Source organism: Myotis yumanensis, unplaced genomic scaffold, assembly GCF_028538775.1.
Source record: "Myotis yumanensis isolate MYYU_CA2020_CCGP unplaced genomic scaffold, mMyoYum1.0.hap1 SCAF_16, whole genome shotgun sequence".
Classification (NCBI taxonomy): Eukaryota; Metazoa; Chordata; class Mammalia; order Chiroptera; family Vespertilionidae; genus Myotis; species Myotis yumanensis.
In genome coordinates this window covers 31,000,615-31,023,028 of record NW_027223767.1, presented here as the reverse complement: position 1 = coordinate 31,023,028, position 22,414 = coordinate 31,000,615, and the positions used below count along the sequence as shown (strand labels likewise).

The 22,414-nt window shown below is 37.0% G+C and overlaps 1 protein-coding gene across 3 annotated transcripts in view; it reads left to right on the top strand.

Moving 5' to 3' along the window:
• The window catches only part of USP32 (ubiquitin specific peptidase 32), a 126,038-nt gene that overhangs the window by 69,302 nt on the left and 34,322 nt on the right, over positions 1–22,414 (top strand). Inside the window, exons 9-16 of one of the 3 annotated variants that reach the window (XM_070394676.1) lie at positions 47–109; positions 4,465–4,548; positions 5,469–5,530; positions 11,644–11,746; positions 14,480–14,675; positions 16,859–17,019; positions 17,661–17,801; positions 19,949–20,108. In XM_070394676.1, the coding sequence (XP_070250777.1) occupies positions 47–109; positions 4,465–4,548; positions 5,469–5,530; positions 11,644–11,746; positions 14,480–14,675; positions 16,859–17,019; positions 17,661–17,801; positions 19,949–20,108 (970 nt within the window). Of the gene's footprint in view, positions 1–46; positions 110–4,464; positions 4,549–5,468; positions 5,531–11,643; positions 11,747–14,479; positions 14,676–16,843; positions 17,020–17,660; positions 17,802–19,948; positions 20,109–22,414 lie in introns of all 3 variants that reach the window. The other 2 variants (XM_070394677.1, XM_070394674.1) reach the window with 2 other exon arrangements.

Sequence of the window (22,414 nt, the reverse complement as noted above, 5' to 3'; positions counted from 1 at the left end):
GTATCAACTCTTTCCTAATTACTCCTTTGAATTTCTCTTTTTAAAGGAATTACATACTGATCTATCTGATATTGTAGAAGGCATATTGAGTGCACATGACACCACAAAGGTGAGTTTAGCCAGGACTAATTTATCCTTTTCTAAAAATATCATGCACCAAAAATTGGGATATATAGCATATAATATTTTAATCTGTTCTGTATCATCCGTACCAACTGCTTATTTGGATCTGTGGTAACAATACCTCCAGGTTGACTCTAAAGACAGTCCATTCCATGTGTTTTATGTATAAAAACATTTATTATAAGCTAGGCATTTTATAAAAATTAAGTAGAAAGTAGACACAGCCCTTGTCAAAATAGTTTATAATTTTTATTTCTTCCATTTTAATAAGTTATGGTAAGGCTAACCTTATATTGAGCAAAAGAAGCCCCACAAAAAGAATATACTGTATGATTCCATTTATATGAAGTCAGGAACAGGGGCAAAACTAACAGATGATGGTAGGCATTAGAATAATGATTTTTTAATACTAATCTGGATGGTCCATGTATTCCTAAAAGAGTTTGTTTGTTTTTTTTTTTGTTTTTTAAATAGTACTGGTAAGGCCCTCTCAAGTTCTTGAATACTAGCCAAAATAAGCATGTACTTTATAAAGAATAAATCCTTTAATTTTTTAATTTGATAATATTTATTACTAAGACTATTATAATAGGTTTACTCCTATAGTTTGATTTATTGTGGTATGTGTGTGTCCCTGTGAAACTGAAAATAAGCTACATATTGTGAGGCATATTTGAGTTAATTTGAGCCTTTCCACTCAAACACTGACGTACCAAGTAGCAGATTGCTTATAGAAGTTTAGATTTAAAAAGTAACATCAGTGTTTTTTCTTTCTTCAATCATAATTCCAGAAGGAATCATCATAGTCTTATTAACTGGTGCTCAATAGAAAGTTAATAGAAATGAATTTTATAGGGCTTGAGCTTTGTTTGGCATTTCAGTCATCCTGCCTTCATTTACCTTTTTTTTTTTTTTTGCCAAAAACTATGGCATCTACTTCTATTTGGAGTGTATAGAAAACCTGGGAAAGTTTCTGTTAGAAAATGCCTTATGTAGAGATATAATTGCTAACACTTTTTTTCTGAGTGTTTAATAAGTATGTAGGTATTATTGCTGTCTATTTTTATATAAGATAGAGTTGCTACTTCTGGCTCTGCTGTGAACATTAAAAAGATAATTTAGCTTTTCAACTCCATGTAACCATGATAATGAAATGGTTAGCATTTGATTTGATTTTTTTATTATTGATTTTTTACAGAGAGGAAGGGAGAGGGATAGAGAGTTAGAAATGAGAGAGAAACATCGATCAGTTGCCTCCTGCACACCCCCTATTGGGGATGTGTCTGCAACCAAGGTATGTGCCCTTGACCAGAATCGAACCTGGGACCCCTCAATCTGCAAGCCAACGCTGTATCCACTGAGCCAAACCAGTTAGGTCTAATTTTTTACTTTTTAATATTTTTTGTTGATTTTTTTAGAGAGAGAGTAAGGGAGAAGGATAGAGAGATAGAAGCATTGATGAGAGAGAAACATCATTGATAGGTTGCCTCCTGTACACCCCTTACCTGGCATATGCCCCCACAGGGAATTGAACCAGTGACCTTTTGGTTCCTGGGTCGATTCTCAGCCACTGAGCCACACCAGCCAGGATGGTTAGCATTTTAGAATGGAACTTGGACCTTTCAACCAAAGCTATTAACCATACCCATTTGTGACTAGATTGTGCCTATATTAGCCATTATTTTGTACCTTTAGATTGGTATTAACATACTTAATAGAAATTGTATCCTGAAAGTCAGTAATTATAGTGCTTTTAGATCTTTCCTTATTACATACTAGAGGCCCGGTGCACAAAAATTTGTGCACTCGGGGGGGGGGGGGGTCCCCCAGCCCGGCCTGTGCCCTCTCACAGTCTGGGACCCCTCGGGAGATAACGATCTGCTGGCTTAGGCCTGCTCCCGGGTGGCAGAGGGCAGGCCCAATCCCTAAGTGCAGCCCCTGGTCAGGCTCAGAGCAGGGCCGATTGGGGAGTTGGGGCGCCGCCCCGTCATGCACAGAGCAGGGCGGATCGGGAGGTTGCGATGCCACCCTCAGTCACGGTCAGGGTAGGGCCGATTGGGGGGTTGGGGCACCGCCCCCTGTTACACTCAAGGCAGGGTCGATGGGGAGGTTGTGGCGCCACCCCCTGTCACGCACAGAGCAGGGCCGATCAGGGTGTTGGGGCGCTGCCCCCTGTCACTCACAGAGCAGGGCCGATCAGGGGGTTGGGGCGCTGCCCCCTGTCACTAACAGAGCAGGGTCCATCAGGGGGGTTGGGGCACTGCCCCCTGTCACTCACAGAGCAGGGCCCATCAGGGGGTTGAGGAGCTCCCCCCTGTCACTCACAGAGTAGGGCCGATAGGGGAGTTGGGGCACCGCCCCCTGTCACACACAGAGCAGGGTAGATCAGGGGGTTGGGGCGCTGCACCCTGTCACACTCAGGGCAGGGCCAATGGGGAGGTTATGGCTCTACCCTGTCACACACACAGCAAGGCCCGTGGAGGGGGGTTGGGGCGCCACTATCACCCACAGAGCAGGGCCGATCAGGGGGTTGGGGCGCCGCCACTGTCACACTCAGGGCAGGGCCGATCTCCTTGTTTTCTTTTTTCTTTTTATTCTGGGCCAGCTTTAGCTCTGAGGCCTCGCTGCTGAAAACATGGATACAATGTTGCGGTCCGGGGCTGACTGAAAGCCGGTTTTGTTTAGCTTCTTATTTGCAACATAGTAATAGTTGCTTAGAGTTGCAGTTGAGAGTCGGGCAAGTGAGGCGGGGAACGTTGGAGTCTGCAGTCCCTGGAGGAAGCAAGCCTCATGTTCGCTTCAAGCTGCCTGGCTGCCGGCCGCCATCTTGGCTGACAGTTAATTTGCATAAGGATATGCTGATTAGCCAATGGGAAGGGTAGCGGTCGTACGCCAATTACCATGTTTCTCTTTTATTAGTGTAGATGGTTATTTTATATTGAGAAGAGAATATATCAATATCATTAAATAATAAAAGCTAAAACATTTTTTAGCTAGGGTTATTAGGTAATTGTTGAATACATGAAATATGAAATATTTGGTTATATTTTTGCCAGATAAGAAAAAATATATATCATCTTCTACATGGTATATGTAATTTTTGGTGCTCTTTGGCAACACAAAAATGTTGCTTTCCGAACTTATAAAAATGTAATGTTAAACTGCATTTTGGAGAAATGTAAAGTAGATATTAAATCTTTAAGAAGTCTGATAATATTGCTCTTTGTTACTAAGAAGGTCTTAGAATGTTGTTAGAATGAGAGGACTGGGTTATACTCAGACTCTTCGACCAGGAGTTAAACTGATCCAGTCAGCTTTAGTCAGTGGAAAGAGCATCAATGCTGGAGGTCACAAGGTTGGGTTGGGATTTGAACTAGAAGCTTAATGCGGATTTGAATAAAGCATCAGATTTCTCCTTGAAGGTGAAGAGAAATGAACCCACTATGTTTTGACCTTAAAATTCTCTGAAATTGGCATTTCAAAAGTGTGAACTTTTTATTCTTCCAAAGAATTGTAATCCTCCCCACACTGAAGCCTAGAGATTGCAAGTCCTAAGGGAGGTGCTTGAAGGCATGCCTGGAAGTTGTTATTTTTATACCACATTTCATTTCAGTTTCACAGTGTTAATTTAAGTGTGTTCCTTAGCGACATGTACTGTCGTTTTATAAAGGAAATAACCCAATCCTCCAGTTTATACATCACATCCTGCATTCCCACACCACTTTTTCATGACCTATTAATATATTGGTCTCTGTGCTATAGTGGAATCTTAGGTTTTGCATCAAAAAAAAAAAAAAAAGACTCCATTTTCCTTACCCAGAGCTTTTTGTAGTTTTCCATAGGTAACCCTTGAAACAGAAGATACTGTTATTTTCCAGGTCTTGTTGAAACAAAATTGTTGATGATAGATTGTCCTCATTACCATTGACTGTTTCAACAGATTTTTGTTACTTTTAAACTTATTCTAGCTAGCTGGACTACTTGTCATATGAACACATAGAATCTACTTTATTTTAAATATTTTTTTATATTTAACTCAGATAGAGGGAGGGGGAGGGAAAGAATCATAGAAACATCATTGATGAGAGAGAATCATTGATTAGCAGCCTCCTTCATGTCCCCTACGGGGGATCGAGCCTTTAACCCGGGCATGTGCCCTCCTGGTTCATGGGTCAATGCTCAGCCACTGAGCCACACGGGCCAGGCTAGAATCTACTTTAAATTATTGGTTTGTTTTCAGACAGATGACCAATATAAGTTTAATAAGCCAGATTTTATTCAAATGCTATAAAAAACGACATTCTTAGCATGAGATCTTTTTAAATATTGTTTCTCTTTCAGATGGGCCATCTTACTCTAGAAGACTATCAGATCTGGAGTGTGAAAAATGTACTTGCCAATGAATTTTTGAATCTCCTTTTCCAGGTACGTTTAATGTAAATGACAGTTTCAGAGGGTAGTAGTAGCAGTAATTCTATATATTTTCCATTATGTAGTAGTTAATGCAACTGGACTGCAAAACCACATATGATAAATAGAACTATATTATCCTAGACATGCTTGAAAGATGGTAAGATAGAGCATGAGTGCCTATTGAACCTTCTCAAAATCATGATGTGGGAGATAGGAAAGCAGAATTTAGGTGATATTGTTTATTTATCTTATCATACCTCATGATAGAGAAGCATGTAGACTTACAGAGAATCATAAAAGCCATCATAATTTACTTTTTCTTCACTGTTATAGAAAAAAAAGGGCTTCACTTTTTTAAAAGCCCTTCCTAACAAGTGAGATAGTGTGAACAGAGAGATGGATCATTAGTAGGCAACTATAATTTATTTATATTTTTATTCTTTATAAGGTCCAAGAAAGATTGAGGGACAAAGAGAGAAGAAAAGTTATCAGGAGTGAAAAGTCATAGAACTTGCTAGATTTTAACTATTTTCCTGAAGTAGTTCTCTTGCCCCAATTTATCTAAATACTTTATGGTGCCCTGGCCAGTGTGGCTTAGTTGGTTGGGCATCGTTGCATGCACGGAAAGGTTGCCAGTTCAATTCCCAGTCAGGGCACATGCTTGGGTTGTGGGCTTGATCTCCTGTAGGGGGTTATGTAGGAGGCAGCCGATCAGTGTTTCACTCTCACATTGATGTTTCTCTCTTTCTCTCCCTTTCCCTTATTTTCTCTAAAAATCAATTAAAAAAAAAGAATAGCTAAAATTTAAAGTTCAAATTTGCTCAAGTAACTCATTAATAGTTCATTAATTGAAAACTCTGCAGAGACTGTGAAAAATACAATCTAGTCATTAGCACCAGTCAATGAAGATTAATTTACCACTTTTTCTTTAGGTATGTCACATAGTTCTGGGATTAAGACCAGCTACTCCAGAAGAGGAAGGACAAATTATTAGGTAAGTTTGTAGTTTCAGTCTGTGTATTTTTCATTATATAGATGAAATTGCTAACACCCAAAATATATCATTACTAAGTAATATTATGTCCCACTTTAATGTAATCATTATAGTAACACCCTGTTTCTCCAAAACAATTACGTATCGAGATATTTTTAAGTAGTTTTCTAACCAATGTATTGTATTAATTTAGAAATCAAATTCCATTTCACATTAAAATTGCACTGGTACTAAATTTAATTTTTTGAAATAAGACATTTTATAAGATAACAGATAGTGCCCAGCCAGCATGGCTCAGTGTTTGAGTGTCGACCTATGAACCAGGAGGTCATGGTTCGATTCCTGGTCAGGGCAAATGCACAGGTTGCAGGCTGGTTCCCCAGTGTGGGGTGTGCAGGAGGCAGCCGATCAATTGATTCTCTCTCATTATTGATGTTTCTATCTCTCTTTTCCTCTCCTTTCCTCTTTGAAATTTTATATATATACACACACACACACACACATATACATATACACACACACACATATATATATATATATATATGTATTTTAACATATATATATATTTCTTTATTGAGTTCAGAGAGGAAGGAAGAGGGAGAGAGAGATAGAAACATCAATGATGAGAGAGAATCCTTGATCGGCTGCCTCCTGCATGCCCCCTACTGAGGATCGAGCCCACAGCCATAGCATGTGCCCTTGGGCAGAATCGAACCTGGGACCCTTCAGTCCGCAGGCCGATGTTCTATCCACTAAGCCAAACTGGCTAGGGCTAAAAATATATTTTAAAAAATTAAGATAACAGGTAGCAATTTTTTCTTACTACAAAATAGTTCACATTTATTGTAGAAAGATTAGAAAGTAGACCTAAGCAAAAAGAATAAAAAATGCCCATCATCTTTGTATTTAGATAATTTCTGTTGGCATTTTTATTTATTGAGGTATAATTGACAACTAAAATGATAAGATATTCAAAATGTACAATGTGATGATTTCATAAATGTACGTCTTATAAAAGGATTCTCCCCATTGAGTTAATTAACACTTCTATTACCATCTTTAGCTTTTTTGGGGGGTGGGGGGGAAGGACATTTAAGTTATACTCTTAGCAAATTTCAATTATACAAGTGTTATCTACTATAGTCACTATATTATACATTAGATCCACAAACCTTATTCATCTTATAATGAAAGTTTGTACCCTTTTAGCAACCTCTTTCTATTTCCCCCAGCCCCAGCAACCATTTCTCTACTCTGTTTCTGATTTGACTTTTTTTTTTTTTTTTAAAGATTCCACACGTAAGATGATACTGTGCAATATTTATCCTTTTCTGTTTGGCTTGTTTCACTTAGCATAACACCCTCCAGCTTCATCCATGTTCTTGTAAATGACAGGATTTCCTTCTTGTTTAAGGCTGAATAATATTCCTGAGAGAGAGAGAAAGAGAGAGAGAGAGAGAGATTTTCTTTATCCATTAATTTGTTGTTGGACACTTAGGTTGTTTCCATACCTTGGTTATTGTAAATAATATTGCAGTGGAAATGGGAGTACAGCCATCTTTTCAAGATAATGATTTTGTTTTATTTGGATATATACGCAGAAGTAGGACTGCTGGATCATATGGTAGTTCTATTTTTAATTTCTTGAGAAACCTCAATAATGTTTTTCATAGTGGTTAGCCCAGTTTTCATTCCCATCAGGAGTGTACAAGGGTTTCTTTTTCTACACATCCTTACCAGAATTTGTTATACTTTGTTTTTTTGGTAATAGCCTAACAAATGTGAGGTGATATTGTGGTTTTGATTTGTATTTCCCTGATGATTAGTGATGTTGAGCACCTTCGCATGTTCCTGTTCACTATTTGTATGTCTTTTTTGTAAAAATATCCTTTGCCCATTTTTTAAATTGGGTTGTTTTTTGTTTGTTTGTTTTGCTATTGAGTTACATGAGTTCCTTGTATATTTTGCATATTAGCCCTTTATCAGTTATGTAGTTGGCAATATTTCCTCCCATTCGATAGGTTTCCTTTCCTTTTTGTTGATGGTTGCATGTTAGCACTTTTTACATTCATGTAACCACATATGTGTATGCCTCTGATGGAATTTATAAATTTTTTTATAAAAAAATAATATTCTGAAATATTGTTTTATTTTCTGCGTGCATTTTCAATGCATATCATATAAATTATACTTTTACATATTAATAAAGGCTTCTTATAATTTAAATGATTAACTAATAGGTCCTATTCATCCCCTATTTATATTTCTTTAATGTATGTATATGGGAAAATTTAGTAATAAAGTATGTACATCTTTGGTTAAGGATTTACTTAGGCAAAATTACTTGAGGTAAAATACCTGAGTTGGTTAGGCCTGCACATTTTTATATTTATAACTCAATTTTTAATACCTTGAATATTTTTCATTGCTTTAGAGCAGGGGTGGGGAACCTTTTTTCTGCCAAGGGCCATTTGGATATTTATAACATCACTAGAGGCCCAGTGCATGAATTCGTGCACGGGTAGAGTCCCTAGGCCTGGCCAGCGATCAGGGTCGATCTGTGGGGTGACCTGCGGGGTAGTCAGGGGGCCCCTTCTGGCATCTGCCTTGGCTGGCCTGGGGCCTGCGGGCTGGGGGCAACTCCTGCATTAAGCGTCTGCCCCCTAGTGCTCAGTGCGTGTCATAGCAACCAATCGTTCCACCCATCATTCTGCTGTTTGGTCTATTTGCATATTAGGCTTCTATTATATAGGATTCTCGGGCTATACAAAATTATCATCTTAAAAATTAACCTGCTGTATTTGGTCAAACATTTAGTTAACACACCCCTGATGCCTTGCCAGGGCCAGAAGAAATGATTTTGCTGGCTTTTTATGGCCCCGGGCCAGACATTCCCCACTCCTGCTTTAGGGTTATCATTATATAATGTTAATGTCTAGAAAGTTTCAGAAACAGGACTAAATCTCAACTAAACTTTTCCTTTAGAATAAACTCTCAATATATAGATTATAACTCATATATTTCTTAAAAGCAGTGTGTACACAAATTTTTCAGTAGTTTTTTTTTTTGGCTTTGGACTACTTGATAAAAGAGTTTACTGAAGTAGAGTTGTTTGGAATACTTGAGAACAGGATTATATGGTCAAAATTTAAACAGGCAATGCCACCTGGCCTGTGTTGCTCAGTGGTTGAGCATCGACCCATGAACCAGGAGATCACAGTTCGATTCCCAGTCAGGGCATATGCCTGGGTTGTGGGCTTCATCCCCAGTAGGGGGATAGGAGGCAAAGGGCGGCCAGTTGATTATTCTCTCTCATCATTGATGTTTCTCTCTCTCTCTCTCTCTCCTTTCCTCTCTCTGAAATCAATAAAAACATTTTTTTAAAAAAGGAAAAAAAGATTTTATGAGGATGTGGAGAAATTGGGACCTTCATACATTGCTGGTGGAAATGTAAAATGGTGTAGCCGTTGTGGAAAACAATTTGGTCATTCCTCAACATGGTATTACCACATAACTCAGCAGTTCCAATTTTAAGTATATAATTAAAACATTTGTAAACAGGATGTACATAGATGTTCATAACAGCGCTATTCAAAATAGCTAAAAGGTCGAAACAGTCCAAATAGCTACCAGTGAATGAATGGATAAACCAAATGTGGTTTATACGTACCGTGGAATATTATTCAGCATAAAACAAAAAGATGTTGTGATACATGCTACAACATGAATGGACCTCACAAATGAAAGAAGCTATTCACAGTAGGTCACATACTGTATGATTCCATTTGTATGAAATATCCAGAATATGTAAATCCATAGGTATAGAAAACAGATGGATGATTGTCAAGGGATGGGGGAAGGGAATAATAGGGGAAAACTGCTTAATGTATAACTGCTTCACTGGGATGTATGAAAATGTTTGGGAGAAATTGACATAACATAAAGTGAACCATTTTAAAGCATACAATTCAGTAACATTTAGTACACCATTTCACATCCACTAGAACATTTATGATAGAAAAGGCAGACGCATTGGTGAGAATCTAGAGAAACAAGAATAGAACCCTCATACATTGCTAATGGAAATGTTAGGTGGTACTTTGCAAAAACACTTCACCAGTTTCAAATTATTAGATGTTAGATGGAGAAACAAAATGTGTATATGTACTTTTGGAATACTATTCAGTAATAAAAAAGCACAAACTAAGGATACCTGCTATAATATAGATGAACCTCAAAAACATTATGCTAAATAAAAGAGGCCAGATATAAAAGACCTTTGTGTTATATCATTCCATTTATATGAAATGTTCACATAAGGGAAGTTTATAAGAGATAGCAAATAGACTAGTGGTTTTCTAGGTCTAAAGGTGGTAACACAGATTGACTAAAAATAGATATATTTTTGGGGTAATTGAAATATTCTAAAATTCTACTGTGGTGGTGGTTGCACATGTCTGCAAATTTATCAAAATCATTGAGTTGTGTACTTAATCCAGGTAAATTGTATGATATGTAAAATATTCCTCAATAAAGCTGTTTTTAAAACATCATCAGGCCCTAGCTGGTTTGGCTCAATGGATAGAGTGTCAGCCTGCGGACTGAAGGGTCCCAGGTTCGATTCCAGTGGGTACATGCCCAGGTTGCAGGCTCTATCCCAGGGGTGGGCAACCCCTAGCACGTGTGCCAAACATGGCACGCCAGTAACTTTTGCTGCTGCGCAAAACCCTCTCTTATAATCTTCCATTTACAATTTTTATGAACATTTGAATGACTTAAATGTTAAATTACAAGGAACTGGCAAGACACTTTATGTTATGTTTGGTTACATAAAGGCTTTTGAAAAGAAACTGGAAGTCTTTAAGAGGGATGTGGATGGTGAGAGATTTATATATTTCCCAAACCTCAAGAGGCACATCAAAGACCTCCCAAAAGATGACAGAACAGACTGTCAAAGCCTTCAAAAGCTGTTTTTAAACATCATCGAGTCAACTATTGAGCAGTTCTTCTCAAGATTTGCAAAATTCAGAGAACTGGAAGAGACAGCAAAATTCATGAGGTTTCTAGACAGCATGAAACTGGAGGAACTAAACTTACAAATGTTTTCATGGAGAGACATGGCTGACTTTGAAATGCAGTTGATTGAATTTCACTGTAGCTCAATTTGGAAGCAGAAATTTATTGACCTTAAAGTTGACTTGGAAAATATTGAAAAAAAGCCATTAGAGACAGGAGTACCAGAGAGAAATGTCAAAAACGAACTATTGAGGACTTGGAATGCCATTCCAGAAAATTTTTTCTGTTTTAAAAACTTTACAACAGCGTTACTCTCCATGTTTTCATCCACATACGCTTGTGAATCTTTGTTCTCAGTGATGAATTTTGTTAAGTCTCGTAATAGGAGTAGCCTGACGGATGAAAGTAGTAGCTCGTGCATATCTCTGAAGGTCACGAAATATAAACCTGATGTAAAATCTCTGTCATCTGTGATGCAGCAGCAAAAGTCCCACTGATAATATCAAACAGAGTCATAAAGTTTTCTGTCGGACTATCAGTGTACATGTATACATTAAAAAATAAATGTATTTTTCATCATCATATACTGTGTTTTTGTCGCTCGAATGAATTTTATTTCTTCAAGGTTCTTCACATACGTACACCTTAAGAGATATCAAGTAGGCGTAACATGTTCTCAAAAAATCAGGGTTGGCATGCAGAAGAATTTTGCGTCAGAGATTTTGCTGGTTTTGGCACGCACTCACAAAAAGGTTGCCCACCCCTGCTCTATCCCCAGTAGGAGGCATGCAGGAGGCAGCTGATCAGTGATCCTCTCTCATCATTGATGTTTCTCTCTCCCCCTCTCCCTTCCTCTCTGAAATCAATAACAATTAAAAAATAAAAACATCATCAGTATGAGTGATACTTGACAGTGGTATTGTGACTCCCTGAAATTGGCTTATCAGTATTTCACTAATTGAAATTACAGTCATTTCCCAAGCATATCTATTTATTTCATGTTTTTCCCTTGTGAAAATTGCTAATGATAATTTGTGGGTGTGTGGTCATCTGTTTCACACACCATTTGATGTACTAAATTTCTTTTGTATGTATAGAGGATGGTTAGAACGGGAGAGCAGGTATGGTCTGCAACCAGGACACAATTGGTTTATCATCTCCATGCAGTGGTGGCAGCAGTGGAAGGACTATGTCAAATATGTGAGTAAGATTTCTGTTTACCTACCTTTTTCATAGGATTTTCAATTCTACAGACTTTGGGTGACTACTGGCTAATAATAAAATGCTCCAACTTAAAGATTTGAAGGGTATAGAAATGATTTCCCATAAAATACTTGCTATGTACCAGGCTCTGTGCTTACAGATTTCCTCCCTGCAACAACTCTGTGAGGAAGGTATTATTGGGCATGCAGGTGCATGTATATACACCTTACATAACTCATTTAGTCCTCACAATCTCTGTGAGGAAGGTAGTATTATATCTATTTTACCTGTGAGGAACCTGAGACTGGGACTAGAGGTAACCTGAATTTCTTGCTCAGAGTGGAAGTTCTGGAATCAAATATAAGGACTGACTTTAAATCCAGGGGCATGTCAACCACATTATACTTCATTATTTCACCTTTTTTATAAAAAAATTGAAGATTCCTGGGTGATTTTCTATTTAAGAAAGTTAATTTCAGAAGTAATATTAGAACCCAATTTCTAAACGATAACCTCACATTGTTCCAAATAAAGAGTTAAAGAAGAAATTATTAGTGAATATTCTACTCTTACTTAAAACATACAAGGGATTTTTTTATTTTTTTTTTCGGAAAACTGAAAACAGTAATTCCAGTAAGCGAATTCTCCATTTTCGAGAGTCAGTTGATACATTTTGTTGACTCATTGTCAGTTGCCAAATGATTACTAACCAAAAATCTAATAATTTTATTCATATTTTTCCTATATGCCCTTTTCTATCATTGTTTATCAGAAAATACTGGTAGATTGTTTACATTATTTTCCTTATCATTCTACCTGGTTCTTTTTTCCTTTTGCAGAGGTTAGTAGTTTGTTTTCACACATAAAATATGTTAATTGGAAAAGGTAGACTTTAAATGTCACTGAAGGAGTGAAAGTAGGCAAATGACTTCAAAGACCTTATAGATAATGATAGTGATTGTAGGTAGAAAATGAGAGTATTGGGTAACATGTCACAGTCTATTTTGAAATTATTTTTGTCTTTATGTTCTTACTTTGACCTTAGAATAAATGGTTATTAATGTCTTACTAGCTACAGACTCGAAGAATAACCTAGCTTTGTACTTGAGGTATTACTTTTTGCTTCTTGTAGGAACATGATAGAGGTCTTGCTCTTAGCAGCATATCTCTTATGAAACAGAAGTGCAGCCCTGGCCAGGTGGCTTAGTTGGTTGGGGCATTGTTCCATGTACTAAAGAGTTGTGGGTTTGATCCCTGGTTGGGGCACGTGTGAAAGGCAGCTGATTCATTCTCTCTCTCTCTCTCTCTCTCTCTCTCTCTCTCCCCCTCTCCCTCTCCCCCTCCCCCTCCCTCCCTCCCTCCTTCCCTCCCTCCCTCCACTTTCTCAAAAAAATATCCTCAGATGAGGATTAACTAAAAAAAAAAAAAAATCGTAGTATACAGGGTGGGGTAAAAGTAGGTTTACAGTTCATATGGAAAATAATACAGTAATTAATAAATAATAAACTGTGCTTTGTGTACTCAACACTGTAGACCTACTTTGCCCCACCCTGCACATATGTGTAAAGCATAAAAAGAAATAGCATCATCTCTGACAGAGAAGAAAGTGAATCCTGAAGTTTGATATATCATAAACCATTCATACATACAACTTAAAAGAAATCATAAAATTCTCAAAATAGAATTATATTCAAGTTTCACATAGGCTTTTTAGGAATAATTGACTCACATAAAAATAAGGAAATTGTTCAACATGGGTGAAACTTTATCTATTTAGAGACCTATCTTTCTAAAAACAGTCTTCTAGGATAATTTCTGATAGTTATAGACCAAGAAGTAAGTAAAAACAAAAAGATCCTTTGATGTTTGGGGGGATGGGCAGGGTTTCCCAGAGCAACTGGAAATAACATAGTCAAAAAGTAGCCCATGACTACAATATATGACCATTATTGGTTTGTTCAACATACTGATATAGAAGGAAAGTGATAACATTAGTTGTCTGAAAATGTTGATAATTGCACTGGAAGCCAAGAAGAATGGAAGCAATGACAAGAATTATAGGACAGAGAAGGGGAAAGAACAAAAAACCTGAGTGATGGTGTCAGTTTTAGGCAGTGCCAGACACTGAGAGCAGTAGATTCCTAGAATAGAAAAAGAAAGGCCAAAGACAGACCACTGTAGTTTGGTACATTGGAAAACAAGTGAAGAAAAGCACTATTCTCCAAGTCTACAGGGTGCATCATTCACTGTGCCATGTTAAAAGACATGATGCCCTAACCTGTTTGGCTCAATGGATAGAGAGTTGGCCTGCGGACTCAAGGGTCCCGGGTTCGATTCTGGTCAAGGGCATGTTCCTTGGTTGCGGGCACACACCCAGTAGGGAGTGTGCAGGAGGCAGCTGATCGATGTTTCTCTCTCATCAATGTTTCTAACTCTCTATTCCTCTCTGTAAAAAAAGTCAATAAAATATATTTAAAAAAAAAAAAAAAGACATATGGTATGCTCTGGCTAGTGTGACTTGGTTGGGTGTGTCTCATGCACCCAAAGTTGCCAGTTTGATTCCTGGGCAGGGCAGGCTTGATTCCTTCCCAGGTTGCAGGCTTCATACCCAGCAGGGGGCACTGATTGATGTTTCCCTCTCACACTGATGTTTCCCTTTCTCTCTCTCTAAAATAGATAAAAACATTTTTTTTAAATTTACCTCCTAATATCTGACTTCATGATTTTTAGGATGCTAGCCCTGTTGTGATTGAGCCATCATCTGTTCTGAATGGAGGAAAATATTCATTTGGAATAGCAGTACATTCTATAGAGCAGAGTGAAGATAGAATTGGAGGAGGCAGCCTCAGTTATGTGAATACCACAGAAGAGAAATTTTCAGACAATATTTCTACTGCATCTGAAGCCTCAGAAACTGCTGGCAGTGGTAAGTCTGACTTGTTTGCCATGGGGTTTAGTCAGGGTCAGTTCTTAAAGGAGTATACTTTGTCAGAGTGTGCTTAGTAGAATATTGGGCATCAGGTTTCCAGTCACAGAAATAAGTTTTGAATGAAATGGTTATTTATGAGATTCTTGAAAATATTTTCACTGATTAAGCCACATTTCCCTGTATTGCTACTAAATTATTTTGTCAATAAGTTTAAATTTGGTAAATAAAAATCTAAATTTCTTTCTTCGGGACTTTGTAACTATAACCATACCTTTACTGGATTAAATACATTTTCATATCAAATTCTACAGACATGTTAGACTGGAATCTGGGGGATTGTTTTAAATTTTGAGAAACAATTCATAATGCTTCCCATAATTCCTTTCGTCCCTTGATACCTAAAACTCAGTGGTTCTACTCTAAGTTGGGGCTGATGAGGAAGATGCTTTGGTGTTTTTATGCCTCAACTGAATTGAGTTGATCCCTATTATTCTGCTGACATAAAAGTAGGACTTCCAGTCTTATTCTGTTGTTATTTCATCTTTGAGATGTTTTTTTTCTTCTTCTTCTATTAAGGGAGTAGCCAAAATGGACAGAGCTAGCATTTTAGGAAACCGTTGAATTTACTGCTTCTCTTTCCCCATCTGACATTACAAAGATCAGTTAGCAGTCCTAGCTCTCTCTGATTGGCTTTCACACCAAATTATTTCTTAACCCTTCTTTTAAATATACATATATTCTTATTAAGAAGAAAAAAATATATTTTTATTGATTTCAGAGAGGAAGGGAGAGGGAAAGAGAGATAGAAACATCAATGGTGAGAGAGAATCATTGATTGGTTGCCTCCTGCACTCCTTACAATGGGGATCGAGCCTGCAACCTGGGTATGTGCCCTGTATGGGAATGAAATGTGACCTCCTGTTTCATATGTCGATGCTCAACCACTGAGACATGCTAGTCAATCGGGTTTAACCCTCCATTTGACATATACTCACTTTATAACCTGTGTTATTATAAGTTGAGCAGTGCCACACTTAGAAGGTTTAAAGTGACTAATGGCTAGAATGTTTATCTCAGATTAATGTAGTTAGTTAAGAGTTAAAATTTCTTAAAATATCATTGAAGTTCAGCCCTAGCGGGTTTGGCTCTGCGAATAGAGCTTTGGCCTGTGGACTGAAGGGTCTCAGGTTCGATTCAGGTGAAGGGCACATGCCCGGGTTGTGGGCTCAATCCCCAGTGGGTGGCATGCAGGAGGCAGCCGATTAATGATTCTCTTTCATCATTGATGTGTCTATCTTTCTCTCCCTCCCCCTTCCTCTCTGAAATCAATAAAAATATATTTTTAAAAAATATATCATTGAAGTTCACAACTCTAAGTTGTCATTAATCATTTTCCTGTGTGTATATTTCTATTGTAATGTTAATACCTTTCTTTCAAATAGATTCATTAGGGGATATTTTCTTACCCCCAGCATTCTGTTGAAGTTGTTATTTTATCTCCTTCCCTTTGGTTTAGACGTCTTTTTTTTTTTTTAATCCTCACTCGAGGATATTTTTCTATTGATTTTGAGAGAGTGGAAGGGAGGGGGAGAGGCAGAGAGAAAAACATTGATTGGTTGCTTCCTGCACACACTTTGACGGAGGCTTGGGGATTGAACCTGCAACTAAGGTACATGACCTTGACCAAATCAAACCCACGACCCTTCAGTCCTCAGGCCAACATTCTCTCCACTGAGCCAAACTGACTAGGCCTGGTTTAGACTTATCACCATCATCTTCCAAAAACATTTGGGATGTGTTTCCAGGTAGCAGAGAAGAATTATGGGAGACTGTGGGAGAGCCCAGTTACTTGGCTATACTTTTTCCTTTCCTATTAGAGGACATATAATTCTTATTGTAAATTATCAGATATTCTAGGAGGCTGTCCAAATGTTCATGTGGTAACAATTTTTAAAGTTTTTATTTCACCTAATATTATGTTAGGTATTGTCCAGAAAGAAATACATCTGTATTTCCTAGCTTCTGCAGATTTATCAGAATTGACTGTACTGACATGCCAAGAGAATAATAGCATTAACCTAAAACATGGACATTGAATTCATATCTTCAAGCCTATTTATGTATAATAACTAAAAATAGAGATTCCATCCTCTATTTCCTTACAGGCTTTTTGTATTCAGCCACACCAGGAGCAGATATGTGCTTTGCTCGACAACATAACATTTTGGACAGTAACAACCAGTGTTTCCTAGGAGCCAATGGGAATATTTTGTTGCATCTCAATCCTCAGAAACCAGGGGCTATTGATAACCAGCCACTAGTAACTCAAGAGCCAGTAAAGGTAAGTAATTTGACAACTACTTAAAATCATTCTCTTTCAGATTGCTTATAAGTTTTATTCTAGAAGTTTTAGCACATAACAAAACACTCCCCCCAATGGGGATTGAGCCTGCAACCTGGGCATATGCCCTGACTGGGAATCCAGCTGTGACCTTCTGTTTCATAGGTTGATGCTCAACCACTGAGCCATGCCAGTCAATTGGGCTTAACCCTCCTTAGTGGTCATTTAATTAACCTGTTGTGGATGGAAATCTTTTTGCATAGTATATTTTCATGAGAATATTTTATGATTTAGTACTTGCACAGAAGCAGTGTGGTGATCCTTGGAAATACTCTCACTCATAGAACAGCTACTATGAAAATGTAGTTTCACGTGCCTGTGGAATTTTTCCCCCAAAATAATATTTTATATTGTCTGAGAGAAATCTGTGAAAATAAGTCTTATTATTACGAAATGCTCTGATGATTTTTTTCAAATGATTTGCTTTTAGAGTTTCCTTTCTTAGTTTGTTTTGAAAGTTAAAAATAAAAATCTTATTTAGAACATGAAACTGAGTGGTGACATGTGTGTTTATTCTTCTGTGTCTAGTCTACAAGAGACTGTAATATTAAAAATCAACATTTACATTTTATTCTTCTAAGGCTACATCATTAACACTGGAAGGTGGTCGATTAAAACGAACCCCACAGCTGATCCATGGAAGAGATTATGAAATGGTCCCAGAACCTGTATGGAGAGCACTTTATCATTGGTATGGAGCAAACCTGGCTCTTCCTAGACCTGTAAGTATAGCCAATAGTACCTTATATAAGGAGCTATCATAGATGGGATCTTCTATTACTTTTATAAACCTCACTATCTACAATTTAGTTCAGTGATGGCGAACCTATGGCACGCGTGTCAGAGGTGACACGCGAACTCATTTTTTTGGTTGATTTTTCTTTGTTAAATGGCATTTAAATATATAAAATAAATATCAAAAATATAAATCTTTGTTTTACTATGGTTGCAAATATCAAAAAATTTCTATATGTGACATGGCACCAGAGTTAAGTTAGGGTTTTTCAAAATGCCGACACGCCGAGCTAAAAAGGTTTGCCATCACTGATTTAGTTCTTACTTATAGTAGTAGAGTACTCAATACCTGTTCAAATCAGTTGAACAAATTTTGGGTTTCTTCTCATTCATTCATTAATTTTTTCATACATTTATTGAGTGCTGTATTAGGCAACAACCATACAATGATGTGCCTATCGGAGTGGGTGGCTTTTATGGAGTGGAGGAAATAATCACTGGGCTAAATAAAGTCAGGACATAATTAGCTAGGCTATTAAATAAGTCATCCACATAAATGCAAACATTAGGATAATGCATGACATAGGCTGAAGCAGAAGTCTGAGAGCCAGTGCTAATAAGTTTAGTAGGAGAAGTGGTGCATAATTTACTTCTGAAACTGCTTTTCCCATTAACTACAAAGGCATCCAGTGAGGGATCAGGTTTATTTTCTAGCTGTTGGTGGATTTTTGTGGTTAGTCTTCTTGAAGGATAATAGGAATTCAAAGCTAGTAAATGAATTCTGATTGGTGCCATTACTAGGATGAGTCATTTAGAGCAGTGGTCGAAAACCTTTCAGACCTCACGAACCACCAGTGGTCAGCAGACCACCGGTTGGCGACCGCTGCTCCAAAGGTTTCCTTAAGCCAGCCGTCACCAACCTTTCGGACCTCACGACCACCAGTGGTCCTTGGACCACCAGTTGGCAACCGCTGATTTAGGGCATAAGTAAAATCCTCTGAAATAATTAAAGGACTTAGAGAATATAATACCAAATTTTAGTGATTTAACTATGCAGCATCATTTGTTGTGCTTATACAGGTAAACAGCAGGACTTGTTACCTTTACTCGCTACCCTCAGCAGGATTCGTAACATTCTTATACCAGGAAGGTTTTGCATAGATAAGATATAAGTTAATCACTTCCATTTACACAGTAGAACATAGATAGTAAATATTTATATAAACTTTTTTTATCCTCACTACTAACATAGGAAATAAAATTTTAAGTAAATATATAGTACTCTTTATATGTATTCAACCAACAGAGTATTTTTAAATGATGTTGATAAGATTTTGTGAGAGTAGTGCGTTCATACATTTCTTGGAATATTGTAAATTACTACACTTTGGGTGGCAATATGACCAATTTAATTAATGGCATGAATACTTCCATACTTTTTGACATGTAACTTCAGTCCTAAGTATTTGCCCTTTAACACATTAAGCGCCCAGTCAGTCACCGGTGACTGACACTATACTTTCCGTCTGAAAGACAAAACAGGCTGGGTGCTTAACGTGTTAAAAGACCATCATTTATATATATAAAATATAAAATATGTAAAAGTGAAAAGAGTTATGGTGTGAGGGTAGTAAATTGTAGATAATATTTAAGTTTTTAAAAATACATATATTTGTATTGATTTCAGAGAGGAAGAGAGAGAGAGAGAGATAGAAACATCAATGATGAAAGAAAATCAGTGATCAGCTGCCTCTTGCATGCCCCCTACTGAGGATCAGGTCCGCTACCAATCCTCGACTTCCTGGTTTATAGGTCAATGCTCAACCACTAAGCTGGTACACCAGTCGAACAATATTTAAGTTTTTTAAATTTAATTTTGATATTACTGATTTTAAATGAAAGGTGGAAATACCAACCAGGATTTCTAATATTAGAAGATAGATTTTGAGCAGAAACTTGGGTGTTTTTAAATCCATGTAATTTAATTCTATGAATTTCTTTAATCTAATTGAAAAATAAATAGCAAACCTATTGAACATTTTAGATTTTAAAACTAAATCTCAGAAGTTAAATAAAAATTGCAAGTTTTGTTTCTTCTTTTACAGTAATCACTTTATATCTTTTAAAACAACAGGTGATCAAGAATAGCAAGACAGAAATCCCAGAGCTGGAATTATTTCCTCGATATCTTCTATTCCTGAGACAGCAGCCTGCCACTCGAACACAGCAGTCTAACATCTGGGTGAATATGGGTATGATGAGCCTGAGAATGTTTCCTCAGCATTTACCAAGAGGTAACTTAAGAATGCAGCAAGAATATCGTGCATTTTCTTAAAAAAATAAAATAAAATTGCTCAAAGTCTGGTGCCACTGTACCAGTAAATCCTTTGTGGGGCTTAGATCTATGGTCATGCGCAAGACTAGATGAGGTAGAGGGAAAAATCTCAGCAGCAAACTGGGAAGGGTCGTTTTCTTTCCTGGTTTGTAAAATATACAACCATAATAAATAGAAATATATTTTACATACCTTCTTTGAGAACAAGCCATTGTAAATTATTTGCTTGACCTGATTTAAAGTCAACCAGTCAATGATTTCTCTTTTCAACTACACTCAAATTTTTAGAAGTGATTTCTTTGGCAGTATCATGTTTGTTTGTTTTTAATATTTCTGGTGTGTCTTGGGTTAGTTTTTTGCATTTTTTGTGGTTTTATTTTACTATATAAAACATGATACATTTTTCATGCTCAGTCTTAGGAATCTGTATCTTATGAGACACAGATAGCAAAGGATATATTTTTGAAAATAAATAAAGCCTATCAAAATGACAAATAAGTTCCAATTTTAATGTGTTATATATAAATAGTTCCCCTTGGATTAATCTATAAAGTTGTTTTATTTCATTTTTTAAAATATGATTTATTGATTTCCGAGAGAGGTATAAGAAGAGGGAGAGAGGGATAGAAACATCAATGATGAGAGAAAATCATTGATCAGCTGCCTCCTGCATGCCTCCTCCTGGGGATTGAGCCCACAACCTGGCTATGTGCCCTAACCTGGAATTAAACTGTGACCTCCTGGTTCATGGGTCAATGCTCAACCATTGAACCACACTGCACAGGCAAAGTTAAGTTTTATTGATAGGCAGGACTCGCTCTATGTTTTCGCTTTGCAAATATTCAAAATTGTTCTTCAGCAAAAATAATGAATTCATCCATTTACACAGAGTCTCAGACTTTGTGTTAACAATTCCACAATGTTATTAAAATTAATATAACTTAGTATGCAAGAACTACCTATGAACGCAAACCAACTCTAATTTACCATCCCTCCTTTGAAATCAAGTAAGATTCATTTAAAGCCTTCCTTAAAGGTTATATTCAAATAATATATGGAGATTCTTACACATATTTTTTGGTAAGAATTATAGCATAGCAGTGGCCTCTGCCTAACCAAACTTTGTCTTTGGGGAACACATCAAAATCAAGGAGCAGTGAAATAGAATCTCTAGGAAACTTTCTTGATTTAATTTTCCAAGAATAAAAGTATTTGCCTTGCCGAACCGGTTTGGCTCAGTGGATAGAGTGTCGGCCTGCGGACTGAAGGGTCCCAGGTTCGATTCCGGTCAAGGGCATGTACCTTGGTTGCGGGCACATCCCCAGTAGGGGACGTACAGAAGGCAGCTGATCCATCTCTCTCATCTATGTTTCTAACTCTCTATCCCTCTCCCTTCTTCTCTGTAAAAAAAAATCAATAAAATATATATATATATATAAAATATAAAAAAGTATTTGCCTTGCTTTCATGGCACTCATAACACACACCTTTTTCAATTCTCCTTCAAAGATAACATGAGAGGCAAAATGTGTTAGTGCGCTTTAGTAAGTAGTCTTTGCAACTCTTGTGCTGATCCTAGATTTTTGCTGCTTTGTAAATACCACTAGATATGTTGATGCTATTCAAAAGCACAACATTTTGTATAAGTGGCTGCATACTTAATGAGCTATGCTATAAAAACTGTCTAGAATTCAAATAAATTTCTTATGTTGCTTAGGACAATAGAAATTGACTTGGACACTACATTTTCAAATGCTTCTGAATCCTAGAACTAGGTAGTTATTATGCTCCAAATTTGTTCTTAATTTGAAATTTTATTCCTTACTAATTAGTTGTGAAATCAATCAGTAATCATTTTGAAGTTTATGAAAATATGCTTTCTTGCTGTAATCTTATAACTAATCCTCTGATGTATAATTAGAGAAATTTGCTCTTTTGTTTTATTTTAGTGATTGTCCTTTGCTTGCTTATAGTAAAAGATTTGCTTTGCTATGGGTTTAAAGTTGATCATGGTTGGATTTTGTTCTGCTTTCTCATTACTCTATTTCTTATAGCTGTTTACTAGACTCTTTTATTCCTTTTAAACCTTGCCACAGTTATAATGACTTAAACATAGCCTTTTTGACAGTCATTGCTACAGAAGTCATTGTTTCTTAGATGATTTTTCAGCCTATTTTAGGTGAGTGAATTCTTTTTGGAGCTCTAAAAAAGCGGATGATGCCTATACACTTCTCTGCTTTACTTAGTAGGTGAAGACTCAAAGTG